The sequence below is a fragment of the Pollicipes pollicipes genome, unplaced genomic scaffold (assembly GCF_011947565.3).
Source record: "Pollicipes pollicipes isolate AB1234 unplaced genomic scaffold, Ppol_2.1 Scaffold_4002;HRSCAF=4701_pilon_pilon_pilon, whole genome shotgun sequence".
NCBI classification, from domain to species: domain Eukaryota; kingdom Metazoa; phylum Arthropoda; class Thecostraca; order Pollicipedomorpha; family Pollicipedidae; genus Pollicipes; species Pollicipes pollicipes.
This window is the reverse complement of record NW_023596420.1, coordinates 30,158,535-30,173,983: the sequence shown is the minus strand read 5'-3', so window position 1 is coordinate 30,173,983 and position 15,449 is coordinate 30,158,535. Positions and strand designations below refer to the sequence as shown.

The following is a 15,449-nucleotide window of genomic DNA, read 5'->3' as shown; positions in this document are numbered from 1 at the left end:
CCAAGGAAGGCCTAAAAGAGATGTACCGCGAAATTTGATCAGCGAAGTCATCTCTCAGGATGAATGAAAGCGCTGGAAATCATCAGCTCTTCACGAGAAGGCACTGTAGAATCATGGTAACAGGGGCGCCGTATCACCACGCGCCCGGGTTGCTGGGCGGATGTGATGCACTCGCGTTCAGGAAAGAGGTCAATGAATGTATGCATGCATTCGTATCAGTTTCCAAGACGTGGTTCTTCCGATTTCCGAGTCGGTACAGTGTGCCGAACAGTTATGTGCATACACATCAACGACAATCGCGACGAGCTAATTAGCTGGTTCAAGTTTAACTGACCTACGAATGTAACATTTTCAATGAAGAAAAACACTCAGACTGCATTATTTACACAGTTGGTCTACAAATTGGTCGACACACCTGCTCGAAAATATCTCATCAATGCTAGCGCAATTTGACACGCTCTGAAATTAAAAAAAACACTAAAAAGCTGGAGGCAAAAATGTACAAAGTAGATAGGGCTCTATGTGAAAACTTTTGCGCCAGATTTTAAGGTCCCTAAGTCGTGAGCTTGGGGTCAATCAAGATCAGACAAGGCCGAATTCCAGATCTGTGTTCTAAGTGCTCTTAAATCCCTTCACGCAACCAGCTTTACCCAGACGCCTTATTTAGGCGAAATGTGACTGTGTTCGTATCAGGTCAGTAACTTTCTTTGGCCCCTCGGAGGTGAAAATGACCACGAGTCGACGGGAATATCTAGTCAAAGTAAAAAAATTTGTTGACCTCGCTGCAATATAGGAATTCGAAATGAGCGTCAAGGATTTCGTGGTAAAACAAGTTCACCGGCATAAAAGCGGCATGGTTTTGACGTCAATGTCACCTTCATGCCTGGGCCAAAGTGGACGGAATTAGTTGTAGTCCTGATCTGAATAATTTAATTCTCTCAGAGGAACCATCTCAAAGCTGTATGACATCGCCCGACATTGACATTCAGCCATACGTGAGCTACTAGGGGAGGGGTGGGGGTGGGGCCGGTAAGCCTGGAGAGGGGAACTGTTTGTTAATTCGCTTCGTAAATATGAAATAATGAATAAAAGGATGAAGTTTGCCGATTCTAAGTGCATTCCACAGCCCTCGATTTCATGGGCTAGTCTAGGACCTTCAAGGCCTAGCACAGGTTATATCTTGTTCTAAAGGCAGTGAAATTTTTCGTCTGCTAATGGTGACGAGTAACACAAGCAGCAAATGTTCTAGATCATAGATATCTAGTAACATATACTGACCCGGCTCTACTTAGGTCCGAATTTTTCTAGTGTTAGTACGATATCTGTGCTGAAGAGCATGAACAATATCACTGCGCACATGACTATGAATTAACTTATGTCATTGCATGAAGGCATCCTTCCCATCACATGTCAATGCTGGAATATGAGGATGACCAAGAACATCACTGATCTATGCAAACCTACCACGAGTAAATGGTGAACTGAACTGTTCTCTATTGATGTCACTCACTGTGTTGAAACCTGTCGCAACGCGGTCAACTTCAAGGAAAGCCAACAGTACAAATGATCTTTCACGTCAGTATTTACGATGACACTAACGACGACGTCCTTTTGGTATCACGAGACGCGATCCGGTTCATCAAATGTTTGCAAGAGATAGTCCTGGCACTGCATGACACCATACAAATAAGCATTCAGATTCGATGGGGATGATCTTCCGAATGCCATGGTTTTGACATGTTCTGGCGTAATTTGTTCACTAAATGTGCACACAAGATACGTCCAGTGCTTCTTAAGGCTTCTGAGAGCTCTACGTTGTCCGTGCAATAATTTAAGAGGCCATACCTGAGAAACCAGGGGTGCTGACCAATAGTTACCCCGTAAAAATTCGCCCATTATTCCTTTTTCCCAGATTTCGAACCCATTATTCATACCAAAACCAGTCAGCGGCAGACGGGTGACTATAACTTATAAACAAAACTACTGTCAAACAAATCGTTAAAACGTTTTATGTAAGACATATGAACATGTGACAGGCTCGTACAATCACCGGAGCGTCGCAGCCCTGCACATGCCGACTTACTAAATCCGGTGCCCAACTGAAAATATTTGTCCGCAGAGCTCTTTTTTTGTAAAGCGTGTCTCAGTGCATCTGCGTTCCCTCTGGCAGAGAGATTCTAATCAGTCCTCTCGCGCACGGCCCCGGGATTGTAGCCCCGGAGACAGCGTGTAGAGCTCATTTGAAGATGAACTCCAGGAGTTCCGTCTCAGCCCGTCCTCGGTGAGCGTTCCGCCGTGGTCCCCCTCAGTAGGAGTTCCACTCGGCTATCCTCGACAGGAGTTCCGTCGCAGCTCGTCCTCGGTGAGAGTTCCGCCGTGGTCCCCCTCAGTAGGAATTCCACACGGCTATCATCGACAGGAGTTCTGTCACAGCTCGTCCTCGGTGAGAGTTCCGCCGTGGTCCCCCTCAGTAGGAGTTCCACTCGGCTATCCTCGACGGGAGTTCCGTCGCAGCCGTCTTTGGCAGGAGCCCGGTCGCAGGAGTCGTCGCTGTTTCTTTTTTTTGTTGTTGCTCAGGTCTGTCCTCACTCTCCTTGAGACGCAGCCATTTTGGGGGGCGGAAGGTAGGTAATAGGGAGGACGAAACCAAAACGACCTTGACCAACAGATGACTTGAGAACATTTACCACTTCCTTTATCTGATACCTGAAGACTTCGCTAAGTTTTACTTCACGCTTGTAGTGAGACTGCTGTGGGCTGCCTTTCCTACTTCACTTGCACCGTCATTGTCGCTAGTAGCTGATCAGTGATCATTGCCAACAAATTGTCGTGACGGAGCACTTTCGTTAATATTTCGAATCGTTAATCATCCACGGGCGATTGTGAGCCATGGTTTGATGTACAAGTCTCTGATTTTTTGATAGAGCCATGAGGATTACCCAGCTTGGCTTAAAATGACTACCTTCAAACAACCCCGCCGTTTCAAAAACGAGTCTATGATATGCCTTGGTGGAGCCGTCATTTTGATAGCTGCAAAACAGACTGTGGTCGACTGTATTCGAAGCGAAACCGCAAACAACGCTCAACTTATAATCAGGATAATGACGATGCAGATTTGGCATCTGACTAGTGGACTAGCACCAAACAGACTGACAGCTTCCGCGAACTGGTGGGATCCCCGACCGCAGCGTTTGGACATCGTTGACCTTTCATTTCGCAGAGTGGGTCAAACTCGGCGTTGTTCGTCACGGTTGTCCGCTGTCACCAAGGATAGGCTCCAGGCCCGGCAACGCACACTTTCAGTCATTTGGTAACCCAACTATGCGATTCGTGAGATCCGTGCTCACTCTCGTTTGGAAACATGCCGCAGGTCATGCAGCCAGTGTTACTTTGCACTAAGCTTCGAAAGACTACACTCCAGCCGGTACACCCTGGCTGCTGACTACTTGATGGTGAGCAAGCAATGCCGTGGATGTGGTTCAGTTTGCCACGTTGTCATGTGGCCATTCCACCGGCATCACGGGCTCACATCCCAGCATGCTGATGCATGAACGGGTCTGCCCTCCGGGTCTGCCGCCGGCTCTGTGCTGACGTCCCAGGTTTGTGTGTTGATTTATGTCTTCCAGCCAGCAGACTTTTGAGGTTATCTTATAGCATAACCAATAAAAGAAACTTTAAACTTCGAGTGATCTTCCTCTCGACCGACCAGCATAATTTTTTTTATAATTACCAACAACTACCACACGTGGGGTCAAAACTGGACACATGCCTCATCTTCCCACGAAAAATGTGCCGGCACATTTCGTACACAAATCCGCAGCGACTCTGACCAAACTGGGTCAGCGGGCGCGGCACCTGTGTATCCCGCCCGTGTTGCCGTCAGTGTCCGGCAGCGGACCGACGTGATTGGATTGGCGACGCTTGTCGGCCGTCGGCGCCCGAGGCCAGAACCACTAACCCGGCCAGCGTCGCCGAGCCGGGCACGCTAATGACCGCCACAGCCGTCCTGTTTGACCACCCCGTCCGCGCCGGGGTGCACTCCCACGGCAGCGATCGATCGCCGGACGGAGAGACCGGGGCGGCTGAGGCGCGCCGCGGCCAGGTAACGGCCCGCCCGGCGCTCGGTCGGAGGCGGGCGGCGGCGCCGGTCAATCCGCAGACAGCCTCATCAGCTTGCACAGGGAAAGGATTGATTGGGAGTGGAGGTTTTTGCTCGCGTGAGGCGTGGGGGTTTCCGAGTGCTGGTCTCGCCGAAGCCTTTGGAACGTTAACAGGTTGGTAACATGATTAGTGATCGGGATATGACCGCTGAGCCCGCGCGAGGCCCGCACGGCGCTGCGACAGCGATGTCAACACAGTGTTGAACAGAGCCACCATCAGGGGGCGCCGAGCCTCTGCGACATCCCCGACACCAACGAAACCATCGCACAAATGACTTTTCGGCCCGCCCGAGAGCTCGGAAAATCACGGCGCGCGGAGTGTGGGGCGCCTTTGAGCGTCCCGAATACTCATACTGGACCGAACAGCAAAGTGCCGGATGGCGCCAACAACCAAAGACCGCTGACATCGGGATGGGTCCCCGTTTGTGCCGACCAAAACGCAGGCAGAAAGCGATCAGATGCCTTGGCCTTCTTCCGGCGTGATGCCTGCGTTGTCTCTAAACATCGGAACATGTGACAAAGTTTGTCCCCGTTGTCCCCGAAGGCACACGCCTGGCGCTTACAACTGTTCAGTGTTCTGTTCACGTCGGCTACAACTCATGCCGACGTCCGAGCGCTACCAGACGCTGGTTTAAACCGCGCCCGCGCTTCATAACGACGCCAAAATACATCACGCCGGGAAGTTTGGCCATTCTGCTACGAAAAGCAATCGGGATATTTGCTACTGCGGGCAGGAAGTGCAGTCGACCAGCGTTTCGCCCGGCTTATACATTATTTACCGGGTGAGATCTGTCAGTCTGCCTGTCTGTCTGTCTGTTCTGTGTCTGTCCATGCGTGAGGCCGCCTGCCGATGAACCAAAAAAACGCCGGCCACGCCATCGCATCGGTTGCAAACAAAGTTGAGCCGTCTCACAAGATGCACTTGCCATTCCGCGCGCGGCTGCCCGGTCCCCGAAGGCGTAGGGGCATAAAACGTACGAATGCTTATGGGTTACCTTGTTGCTCGACGAGGCCTGCCTCCCAGCGAGTGCAGTTACCAACGGGAGCTCTGACAAAAATGATGGCTACATGAATCAACTCAGCTATACCATTTGTTTACAAAACTTTGCTCTGACAGACGCGATATCTGGTCATGATTTTTAAAAACAGGAGACCAGTACCTTTTATAGGAAATACCCTGTTGAGGCTCTCAATATACAACGGCTGGAAATGCTGTAAATTACTTTAAATACCGTCATGCCCTTCTCTTTCACTGCTGATTTTTCCGCATCCAAATCCCTCATCGAGGCAGACTGCACTAGGTCATTTTCATGGCAGAGGCGATTGAGTACACATCAATTTAGTCACAAAAAATATAGCGTACGCATCACAAAGCCAGACAAGATAAACTGTGCAATATCAGTACAAACTACACGCTGGTTTAAACAATGTCGCAGGCATGAGCTCGACATTCACCAACTCTGACATTTATGACAGCATGACCTGACCAATAACAGTATGCCCTGACCTGTAACAGTATGGCCTGACCTGTAACTGTAACTATAATATAAATTAATACCATATTCCTTGAGCTGCCGTAGTGTAACTCGCACCACAACCTGCAGCATTTCCAACAGCAGTATAGGCGGAGTTTGTGCAAGCTAAACGGTGGCAATTTCCATGTCCGTCCGCCGTTCAAACGGTTGGAGCACCTGCCTCCCATGCCGTCCGTGGCTGGGTGGGTGGGTTCAAGTCACATCCTAGCTCGCTATTTGCCGCAGAAGGGCAAATAGCGAGCAACGGCCGACTGGGACGGACCGACGCCCGGTGGCAGCGGCCGCCCATGGCTAGACTGAGCTCTGAGGACGGGCGGACCGGGCTGAGCACTGCGCCACGTTAAAATGTAGTCACGAAATGTTGTAATGGAATTGAGCGACCTGATGATGTGGACAGAGCTCAAACAACAGTCACTGTTTAGCGTGAGGACTTATAGAAATCCATCCAACGAAAAAACTCGCATTCCAACGACACACACGCATATACACAGAGACAGACAGACAGACGACAGACAGACAGACAGACAGACAGGACAGACAGACAGGCACACACACACACACACACACACACACACACACACACACACACACACACACACACACACACACACACACACATTCAAACACACAATCACACACAAACACTCATTCAGAGCTGCATAACGTTATAAGATATCCCTGACACAGTAATGCTGAAAGTCACATGCATGAGCATTTATCAATACCGTTCAGGCATAAATATATCGAAAAACTAAGATATGCATTCGCAGCCGAGCGCAGCACAGTGTCCGGTTCGTAAGACACAATTCTGACGAGTAATCCTCCGAGCCCTGGTCAGGTCATGCTCCCCACCTTCTTTTCTCACGCGTGCGCCGTAGCGAGCCATGCAGGTAACGCATGGCAGGTCACAGGTCACGGAATGAGCTCAGTACAGGTAATGGAAATTAGTACAGCGACCGGCCTGCCTTTTAAATCCTCCATGCGGTGCGTGACGCGGAGGGGTCGGGCGTACCATTAGTTTTCTAAACAGCTACTGGAGTGTGACGGGCGCAGTACCACTGCAGTCGAGCACAGATTACTTCCATAAGGTAATTAGTGCTAACGCCCTCGTGTAATTGCTTCATTATAACTCGGCCATCGCACAACGAAAATGTGATGGAGGCGTGCAGCTCTGTGCAAGCGCGATAGCAGAGTGTCGCGCCTTTCCCAGCTAATCAATTACGATTCCGCTAAATAGCGAATGCAAGCAAATTTGAATCACGCTTCACTATGGGTTGAAGCAATGCACGCTTGTTTCCCCTATATGAGTGCTTCCGTGAGCTGAGGCGAAACAAATCGAAAACGTACAGGTAACGGGATGGCAGAGCTGAGCACCATTACAAGCTCACTGACGGATGTGGGTCATTCGCTAAGCCCACTGGCATAGTGGCGCAATTCCACAAATCGCTCGAAATTGTCTCAACAGTTTGAAGTTGTATGCGATATTTGTATGGAGGTCTACTGGCGCATGCAGATGGCAAAATTGGCAACGATAACCACTTTTCAAACGTGTATCCAAAGCATCAAGAAAATAAACTGTAAAATTCGGGGGCAGCCCATCAAAAATCGGGCAGAAAACTGTGCACTGCGCCTGCACCAGGTATCGCCATGCTTTTGTTTTTCTTCATCGCTCTTTCGGGGTGGTTTGACGGATTTTCTGCAACAGTTCATCCCCATTCGCCCGTGATTCTTCACTGGTCTGACGTCACTGCTGCACTTATTTACTAAAACGTATGCAAAAATACATTGCAACCAATATACCATAAAGTACACTGACATCATATAACATTCGCGCTTACACCGATAGGTTATAATGCATGGAAGAAAATCAACAAAGTGCGGGATGAAACTTGCATCTTTGTAAGCAAAAAGCACATTTTGCTCTCAAGATTATTTCCAAAATGAAAAAAATGCATGCGATTTTTTGTGTGGCTTCTGATGAAGCACCCATTCATTAAAATGCTCGCAATGCACGATAAGCATGCACTGGGTCCAGTCGGCCTTGATGCAGCCCAGGATTCTACGCTCCGTTGCTCGTCCGGCGCCATACCGAACACCCTGGGCCTTTGCTTCCAAACCGTCCTGGTGCGGGCGTGACACACAAACGACGGCCGTTTCGCATGTCCTCATGAACGGTGCGATTTTACAGCCGACACGACATCAGCCAGGCCTCAGATCTGGTCGCCCCGTGCCGGTAGCCATCCGTCCATCGTCGCTACAGGGCTAAAGACACCCTTCTCCAGACCGGAGACGGAAGGTGCCCAGCAAAATTCCAGCAACGACGGCGGTCTTCAATCCTTGATGAGCCCACCTGACCAGAAGTGGTTTGGATTCCTGCAGGTGCGCGGGCTGCGTCCGGTCTGGCCCGGTTCTCAGCCCGAGCGCGTGAGATTACGTCCGTGGCCCGGCACGTCATCTCGACAACGACACGCTGCGGAGTCGTATCCGACCCGGTCAGCCGGCGGCCGGCGGCCAGTTACGGCCGGGACGAGCGGCACTGTACCTCTCTCTCTCTCTCTCTCTCTCTCTCTCTCTCTCTCTCTCTCTCTCCTCTCTCTCTCTCTCTCTCTCTCTCTCTCTCTCTCTCTCTGTCTCTCTTCTCTCTCTCTCTTCTCTCCTCTCTCTCTCTCTCTCTCTCTCTCTCCTCTCTCGCTCTCTCTCTCTCTCTCTCTTCTCTCTCTCTCTCTCTCCTCTCTGTCTCTGTCTCTGTCTCTCTCTCTCTCTCTCTCTCTCGCTCTCGCTCTCTCTCCCCCGCTCTCTCTCCCTCTCTCGCTCTCTCGCTCTCTCTTTCTCAATTCCTCCAACCCTCCCTCATCCCTTCTCTCCCTCTCCTTCTCTCCCTCTTGCTCTCCCTCCCTCTCTATCTCTCTTTTCCTCTCCCTCCCCTCCTCATCTCAGATTATCTCAATAGTAAGAGATTATCTCAATATCAGTCCAGCGCGTGGCGCGAGCCAAGACGGCCGATAGATGTGATCACTGATCATATCAGCCATCTGAGTGTTGGGGGCGTCTGAAAATATGAGCGAGTTCAAATTTCGATCGACGCTAAACAGAATGTCTGACTGAATTATAACCATACATCAAATTAGAAATGGCTAAAATCACTGCACTGTATTTGGTCGGCGAACGACACCTCGGTTTTATCATGGGATCTAGCGTGAAGGTTTCTGTTTGTGCCGTGCTTTACTGCTGTGCATGCTTTGCGAACACACTTGCAAACACATACAGGTGCGTACATGCGTGTCTTGACGAAATCTAGAGAGTCGCTTGCTTTGTACACTGGCACACTTGCGCGCAAAAAAGGAAGCTAGGGAACTGATTAAAAGCTAACGTGACCAACGCAGACTCGCGCGAAATACGCGAGCTCTCCGGCCCTAGACCTTTTTTCGTCAGAATCGAACGCCCCCACAAGGCAGACAGTCTCTTCTCCCCAGAGCGTCCGGCGGTCGGCGGTTATCCAGCGACCGAGCGGCAGCACTCCCGGCCGGGTTTGCCCTGCTCTCCACTGCCGCCGCCGTAGGTCCGCGAGGCCGGGCCCGGCGCGTGCCCGGGCCCGCGGGCAATACGTCTGGCCGGACAGCGGTGACAGCGCCGTCGCCGGTATTACGCCATCGGTCTCCATCGGCCGATGATCGCGGCGTCCTCGCCCCGCCCGGCTATCTGTCGGAGCGCCGCATTTGCATCATAAGGAGCGGTAATGCGCCGAGCCTTCCGGTCGGCGCGAGCGACGACCGGGCCTGGGAGGGGCGCCGCCCGCCGGCCCGCCGCCGGCATTGTCGACTTGAGTGACGCCGGGCTCCGCACCGGACTGACGACAAAGCGGGGCGGCCCGCTGAACCGCCGCTTCCGCCGGGAGGAGCCGGGTCGAGACAGGCCTCGGCGGCCGGCCGCCGCCGCCGGCAGGCAGGTGGTGAGTGGGTGCAGGACGAGGCACAGGCACCCTTGGTAGGGTCTGCGCCCCATCCTGTTGACGATGTGTGGGACTTCGTGTCCCTTCGCGGTGCCCACCCACCACTCCAGCCCCTTAACTGTCTCTCTCGGCCCGAAATGACGTTTGTTTGTATATATTTGGACTTCGTGCTCTAATTATAAATGTTATGAAGCACTGCCCTGGGTCGAACATTGGTGAACAAAAGCTGCTATCACCTGATCGCTGTCAAGTGTAACCCATTTGACGGCAAAGTGGGCGATTGCGTGGTTGAGGGCTGGATTGTGTGCATGGCGAGGGTACATGATCACTGATGCAACCCAGCACCGACCCAGTAGGCCCGTGCGAGGTCAGCACGACATTCTGTTCAGCGGTGCCACGGGTGCCCATACATCAGCGGACAGCGCGGCTGGACCCTCTGCTGCAGTCCAACAGCTGCGGGAGTATGCAGCTTGACAGCATAACGCCGTCGACCTCGCGGTATGCATAACATAACACCGCATGCATAACATGCGCACCACATCCCCGCACGGCATCCGGAGCCGGCGGCCGCGGTCCGGCCCAGCCCAGCGCGCCGCGGAGCCGGGCGCTGACCTGGTGGGCGGGGCGTTCCACGGGCTCCGGCGCCGCCCGGCCTCAGCCCCCGGCTGCTGGGCCCGGGCGATTGACGATCCCGGCGGACCTGAGTCAGAGCCTGGCACGCCCATGCAAATCTAATCGGACGGGGACCTTGGACTGATGACGGCTGGGGCTGGACGTCCTTCTCTCACTCTGGGCGAACGCCGGGCACGGGTCCCGGGCTACCGAGTGCTGAAGGCGAGCAGTGGCAGGAAATCAATGGAGAATGGAAACAGGGGCTTATATCGTGGTGCTTATAGACATTGCATTACTTGGCTTTGCAGTGCGTTACGACGACGCAGGTGCTCGAAGTGAAGAGCTTAACGCCACCTAATATATCAAAAGACACACACACACACACACACACACACACACACACACACACACACACACACACACACACACACACACACACACACACACACACACACACACACACACACACACACACACACACACACACACACACACACACACACACACACACACACACTTCTGAACGCTTTTGGGGTAAAAAATATAGGCGTTGGAGCTTCTGGTTTGGCTAGAACCCGATAAGCAATACAGATCATTGTTGATAAAGGAAATTACTCCCTAGACGACAGCTTGTTTTTATGACACGCCGAGAACAAATAACGACAGTGCTAAATTACAAAAGTGAAACAAACACTGATAAGACAAAGGATACAACTATTTGTGCCGAGCTGAGTGTAGCGTTTAGTTTTCTAGCTTTGTTGATTTCGTCGTTTTTTGGGAATTGATCGAGGGCCATTCGTTAGAGTTAGATGGCTTAACTGCCTCAGACGAAAGCCCTGCTCCCGGTGGTCTCATTTGTCAACAAGCCTTTATCCTTCCGTCGCCTCCGCGACAAGATATTGTGGAGGCGGTGTAAACAATGCCAGCAATCTCACACTTCCCGCGGCTGCCGTCGCTCCGTGATGGGCGCCACGTAAGCGGACGCCTATTCAAACCAGCTTAAGTTCTGCCAGACAAAACATCAGGGGGAAATTATTGTGATTCATGCGAAACAAATTATGTTGCTGCTTCGCAAGCGGCTTCGGCCATTTCCGTATGCTCCTTTCTCTTCACCACCCCACTCTGCCTTTCAGCGACCCAGGCTTAACACTCTCGTCTATGCAATTTATCTTGTCATGAAACTTTTTCTGAGATTGACCGTACAATATCATGATTGCCTCCACTGTCATGGCCTATCTGGCGAGAGCCAGCGGGCTTCACCCCAGAGACAGAGGCATGCGCGCAGAAGTCGGACAAAGCTTTTAAAAACGAGGCCTATCACAGACCCAAGCTCCATGTGCCATGGCATGCAACCGTGCCAACACGCAAAACCATGGCGTGCAACCGTACCAACACGCAAAACCATGGCGTGCAGCCGTGCCAACACGCAAAACCTCTTTCCTTGGTTAAACTGGCACATTTGTAGCCCCGAAAGAATTGTTTAGGACAATTCATTGAAAAGTCATGGATGATTGATACACGCCGTCATCATGGCGGAGCCCGGTGACGCTGTCCTTGAAAATCTTTTGCCGGCAGTGACGGGTATTTTTCCAGACTCGACTCGCGAGGGAGTTGTTGCCTAGAGAGCTTTTGCGTCACCTCGATCTTCGTAAGCAACCGTTGGATGACACGGACTTACCGGTAATAGCACCAGCGCTTCAGCTTTTAAAAGGAAAAATGCATGGGTTGTTGATGCGTCGCTGGTGACGACACTGGACAGGTAGCGTGATATATGTCTTGCTTGTTCCGAAAAAAATCGGCTGTAAACCGATGACTTGGAGCTGTAAATAGCTATGAGAGTGCGTGATTTAACGCATTAGACACCAACACTGACAATCAGATCCATTGCTGTACTCTAGCTCCCGGTTTAATACAGCTCCGTTGAAAGGGTTGAGGTGAACGGCGGTCATACCAGGTCACGGGGTCACGTTACCCCTGAAGGTACTTTCATGACGCCATATGTATGCTCATGGGTTTCATTTGCATATAGAGCTGAACGAAGCTGAACAAACATCTAGCCTCTAGCAGCAGAAGCAGAAACATGCCACAGTCGGCTGAGGCAATATAACCAATCAAAAACTTCACCATACCATAACCAAGGATGGCTTCAGCTCCACCTCATGCAAGCTATCCTGAGTGCTTTCTAAGTATGGTGCATATTTTGAGCCCCTGATTCACACGCTTTGTCTGTTGGTGCAGAGATGGGGGAGGTGCACCAGAGCGCGCATTGGTGATGCCCTCAACACTACTATAAAGAAGTGGCTACACCACGGCAAGCAGAAAATCCATGGATAGCGACGTCAAATATATTCACAGCGGAGTGCCAAATGTCCGCATTCTCACTGTTCACAAACTTTAGAACACTTTTATAGCCTTTCCTGCCCTCAAGCGATGAGCAGCTGAAAGTTTCCGTTCAGATGCAAATTGACTTTGAACTACAAGGCGTACACTTTAATTTTCTCACCACAGTTCGGCAGATAGTGCGAAAAATCGGAGGATGCCAGCGCCAGCGCTCACGCGGTTGGCGCCGCAGAGCGCCAATATTTCATTGGGTTGACCGCCTCTCCGAGAACTTGGCGTTTCATCCGCGAAACCCTGAACGAACAGCCTTGTGCGATACCCTTTAAGTGTTAAGGCTTCCGCGCCTTTGACCTATAGTCATGCAACTTGGAAGGAGGTGTATTTACTGAGCTCGTCAGCGGCTCCAAAACGCTTAGACATGCAAATTTAAATGAAGTAGTCTTATTCAGTGAGGCCACAGATATCCCGTGAGAGACCATTAAGTGTCATGGCCTTCAGGCGAAGATATACTGGAAAATAGCAAAGATCCAGAATATCGCATTCTTCGCCCGGCAGGGCTGTTCGATTATTTCGTCTCACGTAAGTTGAAACATATGTATGGCTTCTCTATAAATGCTGAGCAGAAACATTGTTCTTCATTCCCTAGTTCAGGAACGTGACAAAGGAACAATATTGTGTCCAATAAAAGCACAAATGATGGGCGTCATAAAAAACACAGTCCTTTTCGCGAATTACCGGTTACTGACAAACAAGCACGTCATCAGGCCAAGCCAAGATATTAAGCAGCTATGAAAATAGCGTAAATATTGAAAAATGATAAGCTTCAAGCACCTCCTCTCAAATGTACTGCTAACCCGAGCTCAATTTCATCATATACGTACACATACGACATATCACTGTCCTGTAAGTGAAGAATATTAAGGAACATAGCTTAATCCACTCTACCGGAAGAATCAGGATGTTCCTTAGATAAACTTGTGTTACAGGTATCTGGGGTTGAAATGTTACGACAATAAAATACATACCATCTTATTCTACAATGGCTTATTCCGATGAAAATTTGGATCTCCTTACGAAAAGCCTGAGTGCGAGCGTGCACGTGTCTTTTAACTGCTTGCATGCCTACAATAATTTTGCCCGTTTCCATTCATTGCTCTTTTTCTGACGATATGCAAAGCAGTTTCATAATCATGCTACCTACAAAGCAAACACATTGAAATGGCTGTTGAAAGCTCACGCAGGTATTAAGCGATGTATCTCATGAAACAGTTGAATAGCAGCCGCCCGCGCTGTTCAAATGAAACAATGTTTATATGGTTATGGCATATTGTATGCCATTCGGCTTATTTTTTGTTTGCGAAGCAATGCATCATTCACCTTCTTGATAAGTGGACTGAGCGTAATTCACCCAAACACGATCCAGACAATAACCAGCTCATAAATAAAAAACCAACAATGCATCCAGTGCATCGCTATGTGAATGCCGTGAAGCGGGAGACAACAATAACTGGCCCCAAGGGACAAGACGCGCCATGATCTCAAGTTGCCCAGCCAAAGAGACTATTCGCCGGCAGACGGGCAGCGGCAGACCTCAGGCATAACGAGACGACGCACGTCCAACAACGTTTGACCTACACAACGAATGTCCGACGACATTTGACCTACACTACGAATGTCCGACGACATTTGACCTACGCGACGAATGTCTGACGACATTTGACCTACACGACGAATATCCGGCGGCAATTGACCTATGCAACGAATGTCCGACGACGTTTGACCTATCCAACGAATGTCCGACAACGTTTGACATAGGCGACGAATGTCCGACGACATTTGACCTACGCGACGAATGTCCGACGATGTATGACCCACACCGCGCTCCGACCTACCTGTGACTGTGACAAACCCGGTGAGCAGGAGCACGGTCCAGCAACGCGCGGAGCCCATCCCGAACATGCCAGCCCTGAGGCGGGACCCTCACGCCCTCGGCGGTCCCCTCAGCGTCCACACATCGCGGCGGCACGGGCAACGCTTCCCGCTCGCTGAGGTCCGCCCTGTACGCGCCGTCCACTCTGTCCACTTAGCGCCGTGGGCCCGGCATCGCCGACAGACGTCCACCCGTCCACATGCTCCCCCGCGTGCGGTCCACCCGCCTGCAACCCCACCGTCGCGCCGTGAACGACTGACCGCGGAGTCGAGCGCGTCGGTGCCGCCGAGCGCGGCAGCGCCTCTGGCGGCGAGATGTGCAACTAGCTGATGGCGGCTCATTTGCATGCGCGGCAGCCTGCCGTTGGAACTGGGTAAGTGCGGCTGGCGACCGGACCGCGGCCCACCCGACGCTCTGAGAAGGCCGTGGTCTCGTGACCACCGGTTAGGCGCACCTCCGCAAGCAGTGCACGAGACATAGCCTTGCTCCGATGACGCCAGGGGGCACGACCGTCTAACGACACGACTGCCAGCGACAATCAATGGTTGTGGAGGCCCCCGACTCGATCCGGCGCAGGAGGCCCGGCTGCGGCAGAGGGGGCGTGGAGCTGTGCTACGGGCGCCGCGAAGGCGTCTTTCTGTGATTCCCTCACGGCAGGCGTCAGAGAGCTACTGCTGGAGCCAAAGTTCTTTCAAACGAACAGGTCTGCGGATAACGTAGCGCGCACGCGAAACTCCCAGGGAATGTGGCGCTGGGCGTGTCCCGGCGACAAGCCACTAAAATGAGTCTCCTGCGCTGTTGAGTTGCCAGAACTCGACATGCTTGAAAGCAGCGCTGCTGCGGTGTGGACGTCACGGGCCTCCCTCAACAACAGCAATTTACCTGCTCATTCAGCAGTCGCGGAGTTGAACCGAGCCGCTGGG

The 15,449-nt window shown here is 51.7% G+C and overlaps 1 protein-coding gene across 1 annotated transcript in view; it reads right to left on the bottom strand.

Moving 5' to 3' along the window:
• The window catches only part of LOC119094369 (hemicentin-1), an 83,188-nt gene extending 68,431 nt beyond the window's left edge, over window positions 1-14,757 (bottom strand). Inside the window, exon 1 of the mRNA XM_037217433.1 lies at window positions 14,489-14,757. Within this exon, the coding sequence (XP_037073328.1) occupies window positions 14,489-14,555 (67 nt within the window). The 5' untranslated portion in view covers window positions 14,556-14,757. The remainder of the gene's footprint in view (window positions 1-14,488) is intronic.
• Window positions 14,758-15,449: the final 692 nt, after the last annotated feature.